Source organism: Silene latifolia, chromosome 1, assembly GCF_048544455.1.
Source record: "Silene latifolia isolate original U9 population chromosome 1, ASM4854445v1, whole genome shotgun sequence".
Lineage (NCBI taxonomy): Eukaryota > Viridiplantae > Streptophyta > Magnoliopsida > Caryophyllales > Caryophyllaceae > Silene > Silene latifolia.
Genome location: NC_133526.1, coordinates 87,978,415 through 88,004,279, shown reverse-complemented (window position 1 = coordinate 88,004,279; position 25,865 = coordinate 87,978,415). Strand labels below are relative to the sequence as shown.

At 35.5% G+C, this 25,865-nt stretch overlaps 1 protein-coding gene across 1 annotated transcript; it reads left to right on the top strand.

Annotated features, from left to right (window-relative positions):
• Positions 1-15,577: 15,577 nt before the first annotated feature.
• LOC141607593 (uncharacterized) lies at positions 15,578-23,143 on the top strand. Its single transcript, XM_074426945.1, has 8 exons — positions 15,578-16,077; positions 18,326-18,465; positions 18,584-18,683; positions 18,827-18,925; positions 20,161-20,508; positions 21,201-21,293; positions 21,374-21,580; positions 22,539-23,143. Exons 1-8 carry the CDS (start codon positions 15,775-15,777, stop codon positions 22,800-22,802), a joined length of 1,554 nt encoding a protein of 517 aa, XP_074283046.1. The 5' UTR covers positions 15,578-15,774; the 3' UTR covers positions 22,803-23,143.
• The last annotated feature ends 2,722 nt before the right edge of the window (positions 23,144-25,865 follow it).

Below are 25,865 nucleotides of genomic sequence, written 5' to 3'. Positions count from 1 at the left end.
GTGTGACCTAGCGTTAGAATCGTAAAAGAACAAGATATCACCTCAAATGAAATCACATTAAAATCATTTATGCATCTCAAGTTATAACAGTTTAAAGACAACCTCTCTATAATCGAAAACACAACTATTTGATTTTACTTCCAAACAACTTAAACGACAACAAGGTAAACAAAAACAACTCGATGCTCATAAAACCAGTATCCTAAACCACATGTAACTATCTTCAAAAGCCAGACATTAACATCTATCATGCTCATATAACATTCAACTTATCAATCATGTACTACTCGCATGCTTTAATTTTATAACTTTTCGTAACACAAAACATACTCATACATTACAAATCCTATTTCCATGTTACTAATACAACAATATTACAAATACACTTCGTCACCTAAACGTATTCATAATCACAAAATTCATATTCTCATGCAATTGACACTCCATCTTTTCCAATCACTTCATCCATTTCAACCACATTCTTCATACAACATATACATATGAACAATAGTAGGCATGTATATGAAATCATTATATAAAATTACACAAACAAAATTATGTATAATCATATCACATCCCCTAATCACATGTTACTAATATAGTCGCATTGTAGATCATCCATCCTGCAACATCATTATTCATCACATGTTATCACATATGAACTACTTCCTTTTTCCACAACATTACTCATCATTCTCATACACTTTTCTAACAATTCCAACCAACATTGTAAACCAACTATCATTCAACATGATTTCAACCAACAACATACAAAATCACACCGATTCATGCCACACATCACTATATTGGTACACAATTCACAAAATAAACACATAGCGATCCCGACTCATATCCCATGGTGACCGGTTCAAAATTGTAGGGCGAGTTCGCGACTTTAGGACGTCTCCCAAGCCTTTGCACTAGCTCCTACAACTTATAACCCGGGTTCATTTTAATTTGACTCCCTGTGTTCATTAGGTTCATTGGTTACGGGTTTCGGGATCGTCGCTACGATACCATTTGTAACACCCCCATACTCCAAGTGTCTTACCAGGACCACTCAGGTATAAGGATACTACCATCTCGGTTGCCCGAGGCAATGAATATCATAAGACAATAAAGAAACGTACTTTAAAAGTAATTATAGTTTAAGTGATTACATGTTCAAAACCAAAACTGATAAAAGGAAATACAAGTTCTCAAAACTATCTACTATCAAAATACTATCAAGCGTCAGACACAGCGGAAGACTTCTAAACTGCAACGTGGTGACTCATCCCAGCTATCCCATACGCATCGTCTCATACCTGCTCAATAACTGCTCACCACCCCCGAATGGATCACCACAGTTTTTAAAACATTTAAACGGGGTCAGTACTAATCACACAATTCAATATATCAACAATAAGATAAACAGACAGCTTAACCGTCACACACACACACAACCACCAATTCCAATCATCTCAATCATCGATCGTCCACTTTGGACCGACCCGCCGATGGGGGACCGCAGCCGTTCCCACCTAAGCCCCGCTCATCATACCGAGCGATAACCCTGTCCATTAATGTGCACATCCCCTTCCGTGGCGGGTTCCACGAAGGGCGAAACTAGGGCGTGAAGTCACTCCCGCAAGTGACCCCACTCAGCCGAGAACGCATCTCGAGAACCATCAACAGCAATTACAACCACAAACACAACACAATCATCATATCAAACAACTAACTACAAAGACATCACCAATATCCCATTATGGGACTAATACCGAGTAGAAATCCTACCGGAAAGCAACACAATCATCGACGATCTAGCAGCTGTCTCAAAACCTCTCCTTTACAAATCCTTCTCCTATCACATAATCACATAATCACAATCTAACCTTAACAAATCATAAAAGCCCCCAATCCCAAAATTAGGGTTTAACAAAATTTAATTAAATATAACAAATTCGGTACGTAGATCTTACCCTCGACGCAAGGATCACAAAGATGTAAAGAAAGATGAATTCCGACCTTCCAAGCTCCGGATTTGTCAATAATGCGATGAGTGCGAAGTACGTAGGTTGAAATCTCTTTTTAAAGTAATCAGGTTTGTAAAGCGTATATTATGAAAGTGACGGAAGTGTTTATATATTAATTCGCATCATTAACAAAACCCAACAAAACATTACCCGTAAACCGGGCTACTCGATCGAGTAACTGACGTACTCGATCGAGTGTCGCCTACTCGATCGAGTACCAAGGCTACTCGATCGAGTACCCTACAGGTCAGAAACTATTTTAAATCGCAAAACACCCTTACTCGACGAGTAAGGCCCACTCGATAGAGTACCCAGAGACTCATAAAACTGTAGTATTACAGTCTTCCCTCCTTAAAAAGAACTTCGTCCCCGAAGTTCAACCCATACTCAAAAACAAACATGCTAACTCGATCAAGACACAACAACGTAACTAACAACTCAAAACAAAACTCCAACCAAACATGAACTCGTAACGCCAACTCCACTAACTATTCCTACCTCCACAACATGGCTCACGATATCGTATCGACTCCATTATATCTCTTTCAACACTAACTCCATACCCTACCAACTACCGTCCACAAAACCTGCTAGCTCCGTAATATATCATCCACTAGCAATCCAATATCAAGACACTCATAGACATCAAACGGAATGTTACATTCTACTACCCTTAAAAGGAACTTCGTCATCGAAGTTTACTCACACTCATAATATCCTCTTCCAACTGTCAAAACTATCGAACGCATAATCATCGTCATACAAATCAACACTATTGAAATATTCTCTCATTCCTAAACATCGAACTACTACAAGCACGGTCATGACCTTTAATAAAATCAAAACAAATATCCGTCCTTTATGCTACACCAACACTCTACTTTCAATTATACTACCAAATGCACAACCATCAAAATCTCTTTTATCGTATCCTACTCCTCTTAAGATAACCGTTACGTCCTCGTAACTCACTAACTCTAAATCCTAGCTATATCTTCTCATTATCCCCATCACCACCGCATGTCAAAGATAACCACCTATAATCTTAACACTCGCCATGCATAAATCTAAGGCTCTCTTACTTAAACAATTCTCATACACCAAAATGGCTTAACCAAAACTTCAATTGTTCCCTATTACTGCCAAAACGAGATAATCCTCTATACTTGCATCTATCTCCATACTCATAACTCACGATCCACAATTATTACATACACTCACACTAGATCCTCAAGTTCTTTTCTTTCATCACCGCAAAACTCATACACAACTTAACATGACACTAATACCCAACACCCTACACTCCTTTGTCTCAACGAACGATTATGAACCACCCGTAGCTTTCAGATCATTACCACATATGTTCTACGACTCACTTGCCATGACTATGTGCACCAATGCCTCATCTACAACAAGATCAAAAATACCGCAACAACTTCTGACAACTGTGTCCCATCAACAGAATATCACTATATCATGACAACAACGAAAACATATACAACTCTCTTTCATAACATACTCTACCCTCATTCCCAAACTTAACGGGTAAGAAGCATCAATAAACAAAACAACTGTCTATCTGTACAAACTGAAACTCACAGAAGGCAACATCAAACAAAACAACAATTTATGTATAACTGGATGTACTTTGAAACTCGAATCATAATCATCCCGCCTACTCCACCACAACCGGTGACGGCATCGCAACACCGCCACCAACACCACACACCACAAGACGAAAATACCCGCATCACAACACTAAATACCGTGCCGGATCACCACCCGAGGCACTACAACCACACCGATAGACATCACAATATACACAATCCCATAAACACTGGCGCATAAGACAAGAAAACTTACTCAAGACTGCTTTACTAGATCACAACACCATATATCATGCGGAATAAACAGACAAGAATCTCATGCATACCATCCACACCTTTTCACGGAATAAACATATATCATGAATACACATGCAAGTATAACCGGTCATGTCAGTCCACCTAAACTATCACTTTTGATCATCATTCCATTAAGTTACCGTATCCAACATATATTACAGAACATTCAGATAACAACATTATAACTATCAGACCACACCGCTTCTCGTGAGGTCACAACCTCACACAAACATTTATATACATCTTTGAACCATAATCACATCCAACTAGTCAATCATGATCACGTAAGTTACCACTCAACAAAGGTTACCTGTCGCACAACCATCACCTCCTGCCAAGTATAACCATACCATTACTATTCAATTATTAGCATCCGCCTCATCTAACCACATCTTATACCCTCTCACAATCATACACAACAATCAGGTCCCTACCAAATCAACCTCTTTAGAATTGCTACCTTTCTAATATACCATCACTCTTAACCACTAGTCACAAACCATAACACTACCACTTTGTCCAGGACATCAAACCTCTTACACTCATCTCTAAACATCACGATTTCTTTCCTATCTTTGGTTAACATCCCAAATAACGAACATCAAATCCACCAACAAAATTTACCTCAACATTCTTCCCAACACTATCCTTAATTGTATCGTCATCTAACTCTCCACCAATATGTCATATCGTGCAGATACTCTATCAACCTCTTACTCCCTTAATTCCTCAAAACCCATGAATAATCATGTTGTCCCGAAACTCCTATGTAACCGTTAACTCAAATCCTCATGATAGTATCATACATCTTGACGATTCCTTACTTTTATATCACATAACTCCGGTCAACATTTTCCTAGTTTTACTCCCCTCATTCTTTTCTTTTACACTCGACAAAATCAATTAACCATAAAACTCCTTATTACTTCTTCCTAACTCTTTAGTGCTCCGATTATCTTTTCATTGCTCCAAAACTCAAAACCCATTATTTCTTATCGATATTATCTCACTCTTCCTTACCATGGATCTTCTCTTATCATGCTATCACTCTCACTTATCACCAATCAATCTACACGGTCAGTCCACTCCACCTTATTATTATTTTTTTTAATCCCAAACTCATTTAATACTGCTAACTGTCCAAGAAAATCATACATTAGTTCCACCTCTTGATAAACCAAATTCCCAAACTCACTCGCTATCTGCAAACCCACATCGCTGCATAACTCAATCTAAGCTCTTTATACCCCATTTCTTTCCATTTACCTATAACGACCTTTCCATTACATATATTCTTAACCAACTGAGTGATAAATACCTCCCTTCATAATCCTTAAACATCCAAAGTTACCACCATATGCGTCTCTCATTTCAATCTTTCATTCCCACGTTCCATAAACTTACATCACCCTTTGCCCACATTCACTTACTTTTACATTACTCAACACACAATCATATCACTCATCCCATCTCACAAAACATGCTCTATGCCTCAATTAAGCCTTGCCAATCTTCCTTTTCTTTTTCCTCTATCTATCACAACCACATATAACTCATGTCCTCTCCACCGAACTCATACTCACCATAGGTGCCACTCACTACACCATAATATTGGGTAACTTACGCATCAGGATCAACATACATATAAAACAATGCATAAAGAAGCAAAATAACACCTTTGAATTAAACATAATATGTAACGAAGTCAAAAGATAAGCATATGACCCAAAATAGGGGTCACTAGATCGAAATAGAGGCCACTCGATCGAGTAAGTGACTTACTCGATCGAGTAGGTGAAAGTCAAAGACACGTATATAAAAATTACCAGGGCTACTCGATCGAGTACCAAGGTGCACTCGATCGAGTAAGGGCCACTCGAACGAGTACCCTATGCATTTCTCAAAGCCTTTGTCCGTTTTTCAGTAAAACGGTCATAACTCACTCATTTCTTGGTCGTTTTGGGCGTGTGACCTAGCGTTAGAATCGTAAAAGAACAAGATATCACCTCAAATGAAATCACATTAAAATCATTTATGCATCTCAAGTTATAACAGTTTAAAGACAACCTCTCTATAATCGAAAACACAACTATTTGATTTTACTTCCAAACAACTTAAACGACAACAAGGTAAACAAAAACAACTCGATGCTCATAAAACCAGTATCCTAAACCACATGTAACTATCTTCAAAAGCCAGACATTAACATCTATCATGCTCATATAACATTCAACTTATCAATCATGTACTACTCGCATGCTTTAATTTTATAACTTTTCGTAACACAAAACATACTCATACATTACAAATCCTATTTCCATGTTACTAATACAACAATATTACAAATACACTTCGTCACCTAAACGTATTCATAATCACAAAATTCATATTCTCATGCAATTGACACTCCATCTTTTCCAATCACTTCATCCATTTCAACCACATTCTTCATACAACATATACATATGAACAATAGTAGGCATGTATATGAAATCATTATATAAAATTACACAAACAAAATTATGTATAATCATATCACATCCCCTAATCACATGTTACTAATATAGTCGCATTGTAGATCATCCATCCTGCAACATCATTATTCATCACATGTTATCACATATGAACTACTTCCTTTTTCCACAACATTACTCATCATTCTCATACACTTTTCTAACAATTCCAACCAACATTGTAAACCAACTATCATTCAACATGATTTCAACCAACAACATACAAAATCACACCGATTCATGCCACACATCACTATATTGGTACACAATTCACAAAATAAACACATAGCGATCCCGACTCATATCCCATGGTGACCGGTTCAAAATTGTAGGGCGAGTTCGCGACTTTAGGACGTCTCCCAAGCCTTTGCACTAGCTCCTACAACTTATAACCCGGGTTCATTTTAATTTGACTCCCTGTGTTCATTAGGTTCATTGGTTACAGGTTTCAGGATCGTCGCTCTGATACCATTTGTAACACCCCCATACTCCAAGTGTCTTACCAGGACCACTCAGGTATAAGGATACTACCATCTCGGTTGCCCGAGGCAATGAATATCATAAGACAATAAAGAAACGTACTTTAAAAGTAATTATAGTTTAAGTGATTACATGTTCAAAACCAAAACTGATAAAAGGAAATACAAGTTCTCAAAACTATCTACTATCAAAATACTATCAAGCGTCAGACACAGCGGAAGACTTCTAAACTGCAACGTGGTGACTCATCCCAGCTATCCCATACGCATCGTCTCATACCTGCTCAATAACTGCTCACCACCCCCGAATGGATCACCACAGTTTTTAAAACATTTAAACGGGGTCAGTACTAATCACACAATTCAATATATCAACAATAAGATAAAAGACATGACTTAACCGTCACACACACACACAACCACCAATTCCAATCATCTCAATCATCGATCGTCCCTTTGGACCAGCCCTGCCAGTGGGGGACCGCAGCCGTTCCCACCTAAGCCCCGCTCATCATACCGAGCGATAACCCTGTCCATTAATGTGCACATCCCCTTCCGTGGCGGGTTCCACGAAGGGCGAAACTAGGGCGTGAAGTCACTCCCGCAAGTGACCCCACTCACCCGAGAACGCATCTCGAGAACCATCAACAAAGCAATTACAACCACAAACACAACACAATCATCATATCAAACAACTAACTACAAAGACATCACCAATATCCCATTATGGGACTAATGCGAGTAGGAAATCCTACCGGAAAGCAACACAATCATCGACGATCTAGCAAATTTGTCTCAAAACCTCTCCTTTACAAATCCTTCTCCTATCACATAATCACATAATCACAATCTAACCTTAACAAATCATAAAAACCCCCAATCCCAAAATTAGGGTTTAACAAAATTTAATTAAATATAACAAATTCGGTACGTAGATCTTACCCTCGACGCAAGGATCACAAAGATGTAAAGAAAGATGAATTCCGACCTTCCAAGCTCCGGGATTTGTCAATAATGCGATGAATGCGAAGTACGTAGGTTGAAATCTCTTTTTTAAAGTAATCAGGTTTGTAAAGCGTATATTATGAAAGTGACGGAAGTGTTTATATATTAATTCGCATCATTAACAAAACCCAACAAAACATTACCCGTAAACCGGGCTACTCGATCGAGTAACTGACGTACTCGATCGAGTGTCGCCTACTCGATCGAGTACCAAGGCTACTCGATCGAGTACCCTACAGGTCAGAAACTATTTTAAATCGCAAAACACCCTTACTCGACAGAGTAAGGCCCACTCGATAGAGTACCCAGAGACTCATAAAACTGTAGTATTACAGGAACTGCCAACACACTCATAATAAAATGTTACAAGAACATTTTTCTAAAAGACCCATAGGCCATAACGGCTTATGTAGTCTTAATACAAAATTTATTTTTATTTTATTATCACGAAATTTTATTTGTGACGGAATTATCCGTCTTCAATCTTTTTTTGTTTAAATAGGTACTTAAATTAAAAGACTTACAAACAGAGTTCATACATCAATTAAGAGGGAGTAGGAGGCATGACTCCAAAGAACAATTCGTTATTAAAACGAGTTAGATGTCGAATTAGGTGCGATTGTGCGAAAAAGATGGTGTACTTCTTAGTATGTTATATGTCACACATTGAAAAATAATATAGATATGGTGAACATACTCCGTATAAATAGTAGAAAAGGTGGGGTCATCCTATTATAAATAGTAGAATTGTTCCACATCGAAAGATTAACATAAGGTGTGCTTATCCTATTATTATGAATAGTAAAATTATCCCACATCGAAAGATTAACATAATGTGGGGTGATCCTATGATTATCAATATGAGTCATCCTTGGAGCTTAAATATCAACCCAAAATCTTTTGAGTCTCTTAAATATTGTCCTATATAGCTTTTATAAGAGTTTGTATTATTACCTCCACAATAGTGAAATTTATTTGTATTAATACTTTTTATTTTGGTGGTTTCACAATTATATAATGATATATAGTTATATCATCCCATTTTCTACTCAAATTTAGTAGTTTAGCAATAAGCTATTTATTTTTTAATTTTTAAGCTGAATTTTTAAATAACGAACATACATCAGTAGTATACTTATTATACAAAAGACTTTACAAGTAACATTACATAATGTTAATTTTTCATGTTAATTTTTCAAGTTTTAACATTTTTTTTCATTTAGAGAGTAATACTGGAAAGGGAACAGGCCCTGTACCAGACGGCTACATGAGGCGCGAGCCAGCCGGCGGTGTAAAGGGGCATCCCCTGGTTTTGAAAATGAGAATTGAAAGGCCTGTTTTAGGCGCGGGTCAACCTACGGTGATATGCCGTATTCTGACCTTTTGAAAAACGTTAATAAAATGTATTGAAAAATGGGTATTTGACCCGATTTGTTGATTTGAGGAACGAGACTCGAATAATCATCATTATTTTGATAATATTCGTTGTCGAGTTCGACTTTGACAAACTTGACGTGAATAGTCTTGAAAATGATTATGAACTAATTGTTTTAAGTTCATTTGAATGTAATTAGTCGATATTCATCATCGTACCCGGGTTAAAATCCGGCATGGTATGTAGAACCAAGGATGACTTTGTGTTGGTGACTAATATGCTTGTTTTGAAAATGTAAAGAAATGATGAAAGGCTTTAAAATACCTCCCAAAAATGAAATAAAAGGCTTTAAAATACCTTTTAAATGTTATTAACCAAATATTATCATCGAAACACGGATTTAACCGTCATGGTATGAGGAACCAAGGGTGAAAAATTTTTTATGGTTAAAACAAATAAAATAAAAAGGTTCGAAAATATTTGAAATAGTAGAAACCGATTGTAAATATGAAAATGAATTAAAGGGAAATGACGAGAAAAAACACGGTTGAGTTCTGACCTGGACACCCCATTGAGGCGCGGGCAAGCCGGCGAACCAAGGGGCTTCTGTCTCAGGCCAAAAATCAGTTTTGGCTCGTTTATTCCATGTTTTGGTTCATGTTATGCATGTTTTAGCATGTTATAGTCATGAAACAAATAAAAACATGATAAAAGAAAGATTTTTACAACCTCATACTTACATGCTTGGTTATGGCGAGTGACCGACGTAAGTGTAACAACTCGTTTGGTCGGAAAAAACTCGGTTTAAAACCGTTTTGTAAAGTAAAAAGAGTGTTTTAAGATTAGTGACGGTGTAGTGGTCTAAGTGGTCGGTCAAGTGATTTAATGCACGATGACGGTACCAGACAATGTGTAAGGCTTGTATTTACGATCGGTAGGTCGTAAATACGCGTCGGATTGTGACTTAAGAAGTCGAGTCGAGAATTTTAAGGGAGAAAAGAGGGGGCGGACACTCGCGTAAGTTCTCAAATGGGGGCATTTGAGGGGTATTTATAGGAAAATGAGTGGTTGTGTGAGTTTTGAGCGACGTGGCCACCTGGGCTGCTCAAAGAGGCGCGAGCCACGTCGCGGTTCTTCGAGTTGTCCTGTCACTTTCACACAAGAGCAATCATGATTTGTTCTATCCTAAGATTTGTAGTCATATGTTTGGTACTTGACCATTCATAAATCCAGGAAATCTTAGCATAGAAGGCTTTGAATGTTTGTTTTTTGTGGTTGACTCGGTTTGACTCATTGTTGGAGTCGGGATTTGAATTTTTGAGTCGGTTGTTGGTCCGGTGTCAGTTTTGACTCTAGTTAGTGTCATTGCGACCCCATCGTCGTGCATTAAACACTCCAGGTATTTTTGAAATATTTTGAAATGTTTTGTTTTCGAAATCGTTTTAAGTTTGCCGACGTAAAGTTGTACACAAACTGTCGATCAAACTCCGCGATTCCAAAACATGTTATAGTCCGATAATCATCGGGTGTTTGTTGAAATCTCAGCAGATACTGGGTATCTACAATGTTATCTTTTAAATACTTTGAAGTTAAACCTCAAAAATAACATTTGAGAAAGTTCAACCTATTTTATTTATAGGTAAACTTTTAAACATCATTATATATAGTTGTTTAAAAAAAATAAAAGGTGCAAATTTCTTACAGATATGTTGACACATAGAACATGTAAGACACAATCAAAACATTTGAATAAGTTGAGTTTGGACTCTATATAGTTGATACATAAATATCACACACTTTATACATAAAAAATTAAAAATTACATAAATTTCTATTCACATAATTTTGAACAATTTTAATTGATTTTGAACATAACGTATGATGAAATGATATAATTTGAGAACTTAGTGTTGATTGTTGCATTATTCGAATAAATTTTATTTTAATTAATATGATATTTGATCAGTCACAAATTTATTTATAAAACGTTGATCATGCGTAATTAATTATTACTTATTAATTTAATTAAAATTGTATGTATTTTATTTTAAAACATTGAAGTTAAACATATTCGGGGTTTTCTTCCCCTTTGATGTGGGCACAATATTTTAGGAGATAATTAAATAATGAATAAAGGAAGATGGTGGGGTTTGTGAAATGGAGAGAGGAATGAATAATTAGGAATTAAATAAGGAATTGTGAATTAGGTGGGGTTTGGTGATAGGAGAGAGGGATGAATAAAATAAGAATAAAAGTTGGGTGGGGTTTGGTAATATGAGAAAGAGATGAATAAAATAAGAGTAAAAGTTTCCAAAATAAGAAAGGGGAAAAAAACCTGAATAATCCGTTTAAGGAAATAGGGAAGAAAATAATGAATAGGAGGGATTATTATTTTTCAACAATTATAATAATAAAATTATAAATCAGGCCGCACGAAGCGCGGGATACTACCTAGTTCTAATTATATTATTTAAACGTAGTATATTTACCACACCTACATTATTTTTCAATGTGGGATATATAAAATCTATAGGTAGAAAATATAATGATATAAACTTTTAAGAGCTCTCCAAAACAATACTCAAGAGACTCAAAAGATTTTGGGTTCATGTCTAAGTTCCAAGGATGCCTCCTATTTATAATCATAGAATCACTCATCTTATGCTATATTTCGATGTGGAAAAATTCTATTTTTTATATGTTGTATATTTGTCACATCTATATTATTTTTCAATGTGGGATATATAACATACTATGAAATACACTATCTTTAATATGTGCAAATTATATGAAATCTATATATACTCTAATGATAGCATTTCTTACCATGAATCTAATAATATTATTTTCATAATTATTTTACCTACATTATTTTGCCAAATGAAATATAAAAGTTTTTATATAAAAATTAGAAACATCACTTGAATATAAAATAAGAAATACAGAGTATATATTATAATAACTAAAAGATTTTTCAAAGATTAACTTGGGTTAGAAATCATTATTGTAAAGACATTAATACAAACTCTTTTAAGAGCTCTCTCTGACAATACTTAAGAGAATCAAAAGATTTTGGGTTATGACTTCTATTTATAATCGTAAGATCACCCTGACTTATGGTAATCTTCCGATGTGAGACAATTCTAATATTTATACATAGTATATTCACCACACTTACATTACTTTTCAATGTAGGACAAATAACACACTAACTACACCATTTTTTTCGCACCTACTTTGACATCAACCCGATTTAATAATGAGAAAATACAATACAATATACACTCTAATGATAACATTTTTTTGTCACAATCTAATTATATAATTTTGATACAATACTTTTTTGTCAAATAAAATATAAAGTTTTTATATCAAAATTATAAACATCACTTTAATATAATATAGAAAATGTATATATATGCGACAATTCTATTATTTATACATAATATATTCACCACACCTACATTATTTTTCAATGTGAGACATATAACATACTAAAAAGTACATATCTCTTATATCAAAAAATTTTAGGTTAATACCTAAGTTTCAAGGATGCCTCCTATTTATAATTATAGAATCACCCTACCGTATACTATTCTTTCGATGTGAGATACATAATTTAATTATTTAGACGTAGTATGTTTATCATGCCTACATTATTTTTCAAAGTGAAAGATATAACATACCAAGAAGTACATGTCTCTTCTTAAAAAAACCACTATTGTATACATATTATTTTTCTTTGAAGGTAAAACCACTTAGTCTCGATCATTAGATAGGGATCTCTACATGGAACATATAACGACTCATTAACGCTCTATTAGTCCATTCAGAAGACAACCATTAGTAAAATCTTTAGTTTTGTACTGTGTCAGGAGACTACCATTAGTAAAACATTTAGTTTTGTATTTTTTTATTTTCTTATTCATGTTCTTAGTAAAACCTTAAGTTTTGTATTTTTTGATTTTCTTATTCATGTTCTTAACTCTTTCCCGGGTAGTTCCCAACGATTTCCACTTTATTTTTTTTATACCATATCCTAGATAATGATAGAAAATCTTAAGAGTTCTTTAAAACAATATTTATGAGACTCAAAAAATTTTGGGTGGATACATAAGTTCCAAATATGCCTTCTATTTATAATCATAGGATCACATCACCTTATACTAATCTTTCGATGTGGACAAGTTTACTATTTATATGTAGTATATTCACCACACCTACGTTATTTTCCATTGTGGGACAAAACATACTAAAAATTACACAATTTTACATACTAAGAAGTTTTAATGTGTGCAAATAATATGAAATCTATACTCTAATGATAACATTTTTTACCACGAAGCTAATTATATTATTTTAATAATTTTTTTTAGCGATATTTTTTTGCCAAGTGAAATGTAAAAGTTTGATATAAAAATTGGAAATATCACTTGAATATAATTTAGGAAATATCTATATTATAATAATTAAAATATTCCCCACTTTATTTTTTAGATCAAAAATTTCTATTTATGATACTTTCCTAAATTAATTTTTAATGATATGGACGCTCTCAGATCGCTCGAAAAAACTCTCTTTTATATATATACTAGATATAGATGCTTCTTCCATCACTCTCAACCTATCAACCCAAGCACCCACCCACCCTATCACCGCCCTACTCACCACCACCACCACCACCACCACCATACAACCCAAAACCCAATACTCCCTGAAGTCTCCAATCTAAACCTAATAACAATTAAATGTAATCGAAACAGTATGCTTGTTTCACAAACATTTTCTATAGTTACAATGGGAACCTCCTCGACAACTAACATATATGGGTTGGGACGATGAAGGTTTTTGAAGGTGAGTTTTTCACATAAATTATTTGTGGTTAGGGTGGGTGTCTTATGGGGTGAATCAGGTTTTTTGGTAGGTGGAAGTGGAACTAGATCTCAAAAGCTGGGGTCAACTCTTTGATGGTGTTGGAGAAGGTTGCGTGAGCAGGGTGGATTTCCGGTCCAATGATGGTGACTGGTGTCTGGTGGTATAAGGTTTGTCAATGCTTACTTGTAGTGTTTGGTGGGTGTGGCGGGTGGTGGTTAAAACGGGATATGAAGTGAGTGGTGGTGGCTGGTAGTGGGCTAATGCTAGAAAGGGATTAAAGTGAGAATATGATGTGTTTACTTAAAAAATGGGTAATAATTATCCTAAAAATCATTAAGCATGGTTTCTTTCAAATTAGTGGTTCACAAGTCATTAATCAGCTCAACACATGTCGGAAGTTAAAAATTTGGGCATATTGGGCAGAAATATGAAATTTAATAATATATTGTACACAAACTTAAAAAGTTGGATATCATGAGAAAAGTGGTAAAGGCCAAAGAAGTAGGAAGGTTGTTAGGATTTCGGGTTGGTGAAAGTTTGGACATCGGCCAATTGCTTAAATAGTTGTAATCGTTGGAATGCGGTGTGTAGCCTGGAATGTTAGAGGGGTTGGGAGTAGAGGTAAGTTTACTCAAATAAAAATTATATTCTCCGAAAAATAACTTCATGTTTGTGGACTTGTAGAAACCAAACACAAATCATCTCTTGAATGAAACATAAGAGGGTGGTGGAGCAATGACAATGTGAACTTCCTGGAAATAAAGTCAGTTGATAGAGAGGGTGGTACTTGTGTATGGTCCATGTTGTAATGAAGGGAGGAAGAAGGTCTTGGAGGAGCTGCTATATATTAAAAGTTCTCTTATTGGTCCTGCTCTAATATTTGGTGATTTTAGTGAAGTATTATTACCTAACGAAATGTTACGACTACAGCATATATAGAAGTACTAGTATGGAAATTTTTGAAATATGGACTGATACTTCTGATGTTTGGGGGATGAGATGGATTTGTTCCTTGGAACTGATGACGCTTTTCTGGTATGGAATGACTCTCACTTTGTTGGTTTTGAGAAACGACTTTGGGAAGCATTTTTTATTGCTATCGTGACGATATTATGGGAAGTGAGAAATGAAGTTTTTCTGAGAACAAGATACCCTATTGAGATCGTGGAAGGAAAAAAAAGTTTATGCAAATGAGGACTCCAAGACTTGATGCTTGAATCTAGTATGCAAGATTTCTGTTTTGGAAAGGATACATTGTATTGTGTTTTGATATTTTCTTTGTTTCTTGAAATTTTTTTTGGGACTCTATTCACGATAGGTCTCTGGATTTTAACCCCTTATAGCTAATAAAAGAAAAATTAGAAAAGTGGCAAACTTAGTTCTATGTGGATTTTCCGAAAAATAAATTATGTATACGCAATTACGCACCATAACCCCAAGTTTCACGTCTTTCCGTTGCTACTCACCTTATTTTATTCAGTTTTCTTTGTTACAACATCACAATCATAGCATAATCCTCTCATTTACTCAAAATTACCCTTTTACCCTCAATCTTCCTCAAATGCCCAATCCCCATCTCCCTCTTCCCGCCATTAAATCCCCAAAATGCCCCTCCCTTCTTCTCTCTCCTCAAACCCCGACGCCGCCGCAGAACGCCGTCTTCGGGAGGCGGAGGAGCGACTGAAGGAAGCCATTGATGAGCTCCATCGCCGCCAGCAGACGGCGGCGCGTGGCGATCACTTCCCTCCCTGCGATCATCCTGATACTGAGTCTTGTGTCGCACACGCCATTGGTAACCTTTGCCAAAGCTTTCTTCTCTCGTATGGCGTTCGTGTCGGTATTGGGATATTGCTACGTGCGTTTAAGCTTGCGCGTGGGCAGTCTTACTCTTCTCTCCTTGATCTCAAGGTCTTCTCTCTTACTTTCGTTTCGTTTTATATTCTTATTTAATAATTGATCATCCGTTCTTCTAACGAGTGCTATTAGGAAACATTAGGAAGCTAATTAGAGAAAAATTTAAAATAATAAATCATGAGATATTGAAGCATCAACTTAGTTAGAATTTGTATTTCCTTGTTTTATGTTGTAGTTTATACTTTATAGGTATGGTATAGTGAGCCATACCACTAGAATGTAAAACTCGAATCTTTCCATCTGTCAAAAAAAAAAAAAAAACTTAGTTAGAATCTATAGATTTTGTAGTATACTAGTATTAATGTATTGTTTGTGATTATAATGTATTGTTGCATTTGTTTGATTTATAGTCATGTGAGTTTGTTTGGGTTGCGGTAATTGTTACTAGGGTAATACTGTAATAGAGCTCAAAATAGTAAGAAAGTTGGCAAAAGTTGTGTTAATGGTGGGGGACGATAGAATGAGAAAGAAAGGGTAATAGTTATCTGAAATTACGTTCATCCCAAGTGAGACTGTAGATTATTCCGTTGATATCAGTTATATTGTGTCGTTTGACTAGATACCGGATGACAACAATTTGGATGAAAGGCCATGCCTTACTTATTGGGGGGGCAATTTGAGATGTTCACTAATTATATACGGAGTATATACTAGAACTAAAAAGGGGATAGTTAATTTTCAATGGACTAAAAAGGAAATAGGGACATTGTTTTACTGGGATGGAGGGAGTATTGAACGTGCTTTCATTGCTGCTATAGATTATGATTACCGATTACTTTTTGTTTGAGAAAATAAATTTCGGAATTAATCATAGAAGCTTAGTTAGATGGCATGGATGTTAAAAAATCTGTGTGTATATGGGAGTCTAGTAGGAGACTGTCTCACCTGTGAATGAAAAAGTGTCCGACTATAAAGCGATCCCTGTACAGTTGGAGGAATTTGGAGAGAGTGGATTCAGTGTTTTTTTTTTTGAATTTCTGGACCCGCATTCTGATGGCAAGCTAGGCTTCTTATCTGAAATAATGTGTATTTATTGGACTATTGGAGTTCTGTCTATATTACATGTACACATTGCTAAGAGCCTAAGACTCCCAAACCTAACTTTGATTATTGCTTTGGAGCATTAGTATTTTGTAAAGATGTAGACTGATTTATCACGAGATGTTTTTTTTATTTTGACGAGCTCATGAAGACACTTGCCTTCGAATTTGACAGTAGGTCAAAGAAAGTTTAACGGTTCTTTGTCGCCTTTTGTTGAGTGATTTCTCGTAATTGAGTGATTCTATTCTTAAATCATATATGAGCAGTAGATCATGGGAAGCTCTATTAGCTATCCAAAATATTCCTCTATGATCTTAGTAGGACTATTAGAAGTGTGTTTTGGTGTGCCAGTAGTTGCTGCCTAGAGCACCTTTATTTCTAGTTCCTGTCCCTTTCTATGTCTTTTTGTTTGTTAGACTTGTAGGAAAATAACCAGATTCATGTTTTCTCTCCCTCATTTCCAAATGGCTTAGTTTAAATAACAGTTGTCATGCGTATCAGCAGTTACTAATAGGGTTATCTAGCTCAACGCACATTGGGGCCAATATTTCCGATATTGAAAAGGCTGCCTGTGTAGCAGTTGTTTGAACGGCAAGTGCAGTATTTCAGATAGAGTTATATGACCAAATTACCAATACATGATCAAGCTGCGATAAACCCAATATTGAGCTCCACACAGCATCATAATGCACTACCGCAATTTGTTACCAAGTGTGTTAGTGCTTCTTCATCTTAATGCAGTTAGTTGCATCATAAAGCACTACTACAATTTGTACCAAGTTTGGTAGTGCTTTTAATGCAGTCAGTTGTGCTTTGTTAGTTATAGGTAGTTTATATAGTAATTCACTAGTTTTGTGTAAAGAGATTTCTTCACTCTTAGAAATTACAGAAGTCTTTTTTTATTAGTATTTTGTATCTACCTGTAATTTTAAACTCTGAGACTGGAATTTTGGCCTTGATTTCAATTGTATATATGCAACTGTGAGTGTTTTACTTATTTATTTATTTTTATTTTTAATGGAATGAATAGTTTGCCACACGGTGCATTTTTGGGATAGTCTCAGACCTTCCTTGTGCCCACTAGGGCAGTGCCTAATATTATTAGGTTAAAAATGGCGGACTTCTTGATTAAAATCGCGGAATCTCCTAAACAATGATCTTCATTCTTGAATATGAATTTTGTTTGTTTGTTATGGAGCAGCAACTCGTCTCAGAGAAGGACTTGATTGTTAGGGAGGAAGCATGTCGCATTGGGTTGCTTTTTGGTGGTTTTACTGGCTCGTACCATGCCCTAAGGTGTTTGTTGAGGAAGTTGAGAAAAAAGGAGACTCCTTTCAATGCGTAAGTTTTCTGTGCTTCAAATCTTAATCGACATGCATTCATTATAATTCAATAGAGATTATCAGCAAATCTTTGTATATTTCAAATTGATAACTTTGTAAAGGTGATGATGGAGCAGAATCTTCGCAGGCTCTATTGCAGGCTTGTCTATTTTAGCATTAGATGATTCCAACCGCAGGCGTACCCTTGCTTTATATCTTTTGGCCCGTCTTGCTCAGGTACCTTAAAGAGCTTATATGTTCTTGTTAACATTGTGAAGGCAGTACTTATTCTATTAGGTGACTTATCTTTGGTGGTTTTGTTTACCAATAACTTGAAGTTTTCAACGGTACTCACAATGTTTTCTTTCAACTGAGACCAGTGTGCTTATAATTCTGCCAAATCGAAGAACAAATTTCATTTTTGGGGGAGTCATTGGAGACACGGTGATTCATTACTCTTTGCCTTGGCATGCGCTCAGGTAATTTGTGGTGTACCTGCATGATTAGTTTATAAATTCATCATGATGAGCTATTTGTAAACTTTGTTGTGAATCTTACAAGTGTGAGTGTTATTATTGCACCTGCTTATGAAAAGGAGTAGGGGTGAGCAAAACCAGATATCCGATACGGTTTTGGAAACCGTATCGGATATCCGGTTTTTTAAATCTCCTTTTTTAGTATCCTTACCCGATACTGTTTTTCCGTATATACGGAAACCGTATATCCGGTTTTTCCGTATATCCGGTATCCGGTTTTTCTTTTCTATGTCTGATTGTTGGTTTTTTTAGTAACTTAAAAGTATTTTAATTTTTTTTATAAAGTTATAAGAGTAAATAACTTATAAAGTTTAATATTAATAAGGTTTAATCACCAACATATTAATTATTTTGTGATTTATGTATATATTTTAATATTTTATTCTAGGAAAAAGGCAACCGTATCGGATACCGTAGATCCGGTTTCATATTTTGCCGATCCTTACCGTATCGGATATCCGGAAATTCGTATCGGATATCCGGAAATTCGTATAATTAAATTCGTATAGCGTATCGGATACATATAATAAAACCGTATCGTATAATTTTGCTCAGCCCTAATGAAAACAACGTTTTGTTAACCATCAAATTAGAGTAAACAGCCATCAAGTAATCTCACAATAGGTGTAGATAGACACAACTTTACTGCTAACTAGTACAGAAGTTACCACTTCAACGTTGAAGAGGTTTTGCTAGACCAATCAAAATGGACTCACTTGGAAGCAATTCTTTAATCATTAAATTATGTCTGTTTTTCAAACTACGAGCGTTTATCATAGAGAAGTAGGCTTCAGTTGTTTAGTCAAATAGAACAATCATGTTGAGATTGTGTTTCACAAACACAGAGCTATGCCCCTTGTGAACTGTAAGCTCTGCCACAGGTGGCACGGCATCTGTAGTTCTGTTTGTTGGGTGATGAGGGCACAGCCTGGTAGTTTTAGGAAGATACCTATCTATCATTGTATCTTATTCTTACCATTATTGTGTATAGGTATTCGTCTAAAACGATTCTATCTTATTCCTCTTGTGTAGATCCTTTTCCTTCATCCTTGTTGCCTTTAGCTGTTATGTTTCATGAACATGCATTAGTACAGTTAAATAACATTTACTCCATATTTTCTGAAATATACTGATATGTTATCTTTCATGATCTCTTTAATCTGACATAGTTTATACAGGTTATGTATGCATTCATAATGCGGCCTGAAAGCTTGCCTAAATCATATCAAGATTTCATTCAGAAAACAGGGCCAGTGGCACAGCCTGTGTACAAAGCGGTTAGAGACTGCTGTAGGGGCAGCCCAGTGGACGTGGCTTCCTTGTCAGCGTATTTATCAAGTAAAGGAGTCCAAAACTTGGGGTCCCTGGAAGAGTTCCCCTCCATAATTCCCTGCTCTATTATTCATCCCACTACCCAGTCATGTCTAACACACAATTTGAATGCGGCATCAGCTACTTTTAGGAAAACCTTTCCTCTATACTTTTCACTGACCTTTGTACCTTTTGTGGTTCTGCATTTACAAAAGGTACTGACATTTTCAGTAATTGTTTGATTTATTTCATAAACGCAAGTGATCTTGTTTTATGGTAAAATAAGTTTCAATTTTGATCTGTTGTGATGAGTCCAACTCAAGCGAAATGACATCTACTTCATGTGTTTATTTTTTCCAACTCTGATGGAGACTGACGTCCCAATATTTGAGCATAGCTGTCAGTGGCAGACCCTGAAAGTTTTATTTGTGAATTGCATGGAAAATTTTGTCTCGTTATTATTTAAAATCTATAAATTTCTTTTTACACAAACATTGGACAAAGTGCGCACAAACAATTGTCTGCGGAGTCCTGGGGCCTCATTTTGTTGTACTTGGATCTGTCCCTGATTAGTGCTATTATGTTTTAATTCTAGTTTTGCTGCTGTCATGTAGCTATGATATATATCTTGTTTTGGTGGTAGAGTGTGGTTAAATGAAGAAATATTAGAGGTTACAGAAAATAGAAATTCTGATTTCCAGTGGTTAAACTGCTTAATATATTACAGTCTGATTGTTTTAAGCATGGCTAACTTAGACTTAGAAAGCTTGCAGTGCATGTTTATATATAATTCTTAATGGCCAAGTATACATCATTGAGCTTGTTTTCTAGAGTCTATTGGAAGAAACTAAAGGGTGCGCTAGGCCTTTCATGCTAACATTAATTTTGACAACTTTTCTATTTGTAGTTCATGGACACACCAGCTCGAACTTGTTGGCATGCTTTTAGAGGTGCTGTTCGCTCGACTACATTCTTGTCAGCTTTTGTTGGTATATTTCAGGTATCTTTATACCTCTGCATGCTTCATGTATATTTTGTTACCCTCTTAGTGCACAACTTTTAGTCTCTCTTGCATTGCAGGCTGTCATTTGTTTGCATAGAAAAGTGTCATCGAAGGACCACAAGCTTGTATATTGGGTCTCAGGCGGACTTGCTGCCCTCTCTGTCCTGTTAGAAAAGAAAACTCGGAGAAAAGAACTTGCTTTATATGTCCTTCCACGTGCTTCCGATTCACTATGGTACATATTGGCAAACCGCCATTTCCTTCCAAAAATAAGAAATGCCGAGGTAATTTTTGACATCCTGGTCCTTTTTCCTTGATTGTCTCATGTGTCATGTGTGGTCAAACTTTTGCTAAGTCTAACAATCCATCTTGTGGCATTTTTTGGTTTGTTTCTAAGATTGACGAAATCTCATGTCGCTTTGCTTACGTACCATAGTTTTGCTTGTCATCCACTTATCAGATGTTATCATTATTTGTCAAATTTGTCGTTTGTTCCCCGGCCCTCTCCCGAAAGAGATTGCCCACTTTCATTTGAGCTCATTTTAAGTGTATTAGGGGATACCCCAGAAGTTTTCTTCCAATGTTGGTTATTTTGATTAAGGTAAATTTGTGACTGTAACCGTTTTAACTTCTAAAGTGTCCCTTTGAAATAGAGGTGTCCTTTTCCTCTGGATGGTCGAAATTTCATTTTGTGGTGATCTAACGGTCTAGGTCTGATTCTAAAAAATAATGAGAAGAGAAAATGATATCTTAACCCCGGCCTCTTTACCCCAGCCAATGGTTTAGGTTTTGTGTAAATCAGTTTTTCTTTTTGTAAGTACGTCCAAGTGGGATAAAGAGCCTCATACTCATTTTCCAGCACACATAACATGTCTAAAAAAGGAAAGCTAAAACAACTATCTGATATTGATGAAAGTAAAAATTTGTAAATTATTGGCTTGAACAGAGGGATATATTGTGAATTACCTAAATAAAAATGTGATCAATTTTCTTTTTTTGGAGAGGAGGCAGTATTGTTATCATGAGACATCTGTTTATTGGCAAGTACGTCTCCCATTAGATCTTACTTAATTAAGTCTACTCGAGATGATTTCTTTTTGTTGTTGTTGTTGTTGTTGTTGTTTCTGGTGTTGTGTCACTTATAGGCTTTGTTGCATTTCTATATTCACGCAAAAGTACATTTCTTAGCCGCCATACATGGATAAATAATTAAATATACCTTGTAATGCTACCTGTGGACAGGTGGCGTTGTTTTGTGGGTGTATGGGTGGGATCATGTATTATCTGGATCACGAGCCAGACACAATGGCTCCATTTCTACGGGGATTGATACGTCGCTTCCTGGCAAGTCGGATTAGTAACCCTATTCCTCCACCAACCCGGAATGCTTCATATACATATCTACCAACTCTTGATGGCCGAGAAAAGTCGAAATTACAGGAGGGTGGGGAAGCTGCAAAGACAACTTCTGAGAAATACAATCTTGAATCTATACCTGGACTATAGTAACCTAATTCCGAGTCTTAGCTAATTAATTCTTTCAAGACATTGTTTTTCACGTGATTCATCTGCCAGATTTGAGTTATTCCATTTCTGTGGGTGATAGATTAAAGGCCTTGGTCCCTGGAGAAATTTATTCCGGATGATCAGGAGGTGTTAGTTGAAGAAGGTACACTGAAACCTTATTACATTATTACTGTATTGGTTTGTCTTGTATATTGAGTATGAGCTTGTTGTTCCTGTTATTAGTAAGCATGCCATTTGTGATATGTAAGATGATGGCATTTACATTGTGGATCGATGATTCCTATCAAGATGATTGATTAGTATACCAATTTAACTTAGACATACATGCTAGAAAAACGGTGTCCTATTAAGGATTTTTTTTATTTTTTTTTTTTAGTTCTGAGTTGTACTTTTGATACCATATCTCGTGTCATTACTCACCTGACGAACGTTTCCTCGTCAGAGATTGGTCAACTCTGGTCTCAGAGATTGGGGTGTTGACCATTCTATTTCTTAGGCCTGTTCTTTTGGACTTAAAATTACCTCAGATCCTATAAGTTCAGTTCAGTTCAGATCATATAAGTTTAGTTCAGATCATATAAATTCAGTTCAGTTTAGATTCTATAAGTTCGGTTCAGTTCAGTTTAGATCTTATAAGTTCAGTTTAGATCTTATAAGTTCAGTTTAGATCTTATAAGTTTAGTTCAGTTCAAATTCTATAAGTTTAGTTCAGTTCAGATCCTATAAATTCAGTTTAGAAAAGTTATATACAAAGTATTATTTTTATAACCGACGCAAAAATATTTGACATTATTAATTATTCGATATATATATACATTATTATTTTTAAAACAAAATTGTCACTCTTCTCATCATTTTTTATCGTAACGTAACTGTAGTATAATGTATGAACAAACCAATGTATATAAAGCGGAAAAATGTTATTATCTTACCTTATGTTTTAGACTATATTTTTTTATCAGTATTCTCTCTTGACTGTCCACTAATTTCTTGTAAAAAATTTGTTTAATCTCAATAAAAATTTGTGTTTTTTTTATAATAATAAAAATTGCAGTTTTATCAAAAAAAAAAAAATAATAATAATAATAACAACAAGAACAATAATAATATTAACAATAACAATAATAATAACAAATAATAATAATATTTATGTTAATTTAAATTCGGATCGCGTAAGTTTAGTTCAGATCATATAACTTCAGTTCAGTTTAGATCCTATAGTTCAGTTAAGATCCTATAAGTTCAGTTCAGTTGAGATCAAATCTGTTTCAATGCAAAAGAACAGGGCCGTACTCTAATATGAGACGATTGCAAGCAAATAATCAAGATATTAATCCTATAATTAGACGACGAGGAAGATGCAAGTATCCTTCCATATAAGAATAACATTCACTAAAGATGAAAGAGACAATTTGTTGATGAACCAATTAAGAGCAACATGTAACAGTAAGTCACAGCTCACGGAGTCGCAGGTGTGCATTGTGTTGCTTCTAGGGCTGGGCATCGGTCCAAAACCGGACCGGAACCGGAATCGACAAATATCATGGACCGGGACCGGACCGAACCTGAAAAATTCCGGTCCAAGACTGGACCGGAATTTGTCATTTACATGCCCACTTTTACAAATTCCGGTCCATTGGACCAGATCGGACCGGATTAAAAATATAATTTTAAGAAAAAAATTACAAATATCTATAATTCCGGGAATTCCGGTCCAAACCGGACCGGACCGGAAACCGGAATCTTAGAAAATGATGGTCTGGAGACCGGACCGGAATTTTTAATTCCGGTTCCGGTCCACTAGATTTCGGTCCGGACCGTTCCATTTTTCCGGTTCGGACCGGATTATGCCCACCCCTAGTTGCTTCGTTGCGATTTACGAATAAAATTGAAAGATAGGAGGTCAGTTAGATATAGTTTTTTTTTTTTTGACAGCTGTAAAGATAAAAAGTCCTAACTATTTAGGCATAGCCTTATAAGCAAGGCTATGAGCAACATTATTAGCCAACCCCGGTATATAACTAAAAGAGATACAATGAAAAGCAACAAGAGAGAGACAGTCAGACGATATTTCCACATGCCACCGTCCCTCCTCCTTAGCCCAAAGGACCACTATGTATCTAACTATCTATACATACATAGGACAAACAATATCAATGCTACATAGGGGCGTAGTTACCATAGTAGCATGGGATAGCGGAGAAAATTTGACGAAGAACATGATTTAGACATAGTGTTATTTGTGAGATTAGTTGCGTAATACAGAGTAAAACTTAATTAGTGCAACTTGAAAAACATGATTTAGACAACCAGTGCAATGTTAAATGGAATAAAAATGAAGTTCGTGTAGATTGAGTAAAAACGAGGCTCATACAGGTATAGTGATTTTGTGTTTAGTGACACACATGATTACCATCAATGTTACTTGGAATCTCTAACATATAGTTTTCGTAAATATCAGGACCAAAAATCTTCCCTTGAAAATTAAGCTATGTTTTTAATCAACCAAAGGACGACACTTCATGAAATATGTAACTTGGAAAAGCATGTGCTTTGTAATTATAACAACCTGCAGAATTGGGAGTTTGACGCTATTTAGTCGGGCAGAGCCAGAATTCAAAATTAGGGTAGCAAAGTAGCATGAAGTTGTGAACACTATAATAACATAGAATATTTTTATAAACAAATTTTTCTTTTTATTGTCTATAAGCACTATATTTTCAATTGAAAATAAGAAAAATGTTTTCGCGGTTATTGACGTGGTTGTTGTTGACAGGAATGAATGACAGTGCCTCAAAACCTAGGTAATTAAGACTTTTATCAAGTATTTATTTTGCGAGAACAATTCGTATGACCATCAAACATAACTAATAAAGAGAATAATAGTTAATACGGAGTAATTTATATAATCTGATGAGTTGGAAATTTTAGGACAAACTAAAATTTAATACTAAAATTTTATAGAATAGGATATTAGTAGAGATATTATTTAGGAACAAGTGAAAAAAAAATGTTTATTATAAGGGTTGAACATCACCCCTA

Coding starts and splice junctions, on each gene's coding strand:
- LOC141607593 (XM_074426945.1), top strand. CDS start 15,775: ATGCCCCTCCCTTCTTCTCTCTCCTCAAACCCCGACGCCGCCGCAGAA. Junction 18,684..18,826: donor TTTTGGCCCGTCTTGCTCAG/GTACCTTAAAGA, acceptor AACTGAGACCAG/TGTGCTTATAATTCTGCCAA. Junction 21,581..22,538: donor CAAAAATAAGAAATGCCGAG/GTAATTTTTGAC, acceptor ACCTGTGGACAG/GTGGCGTTGTTTTGTGGGTG.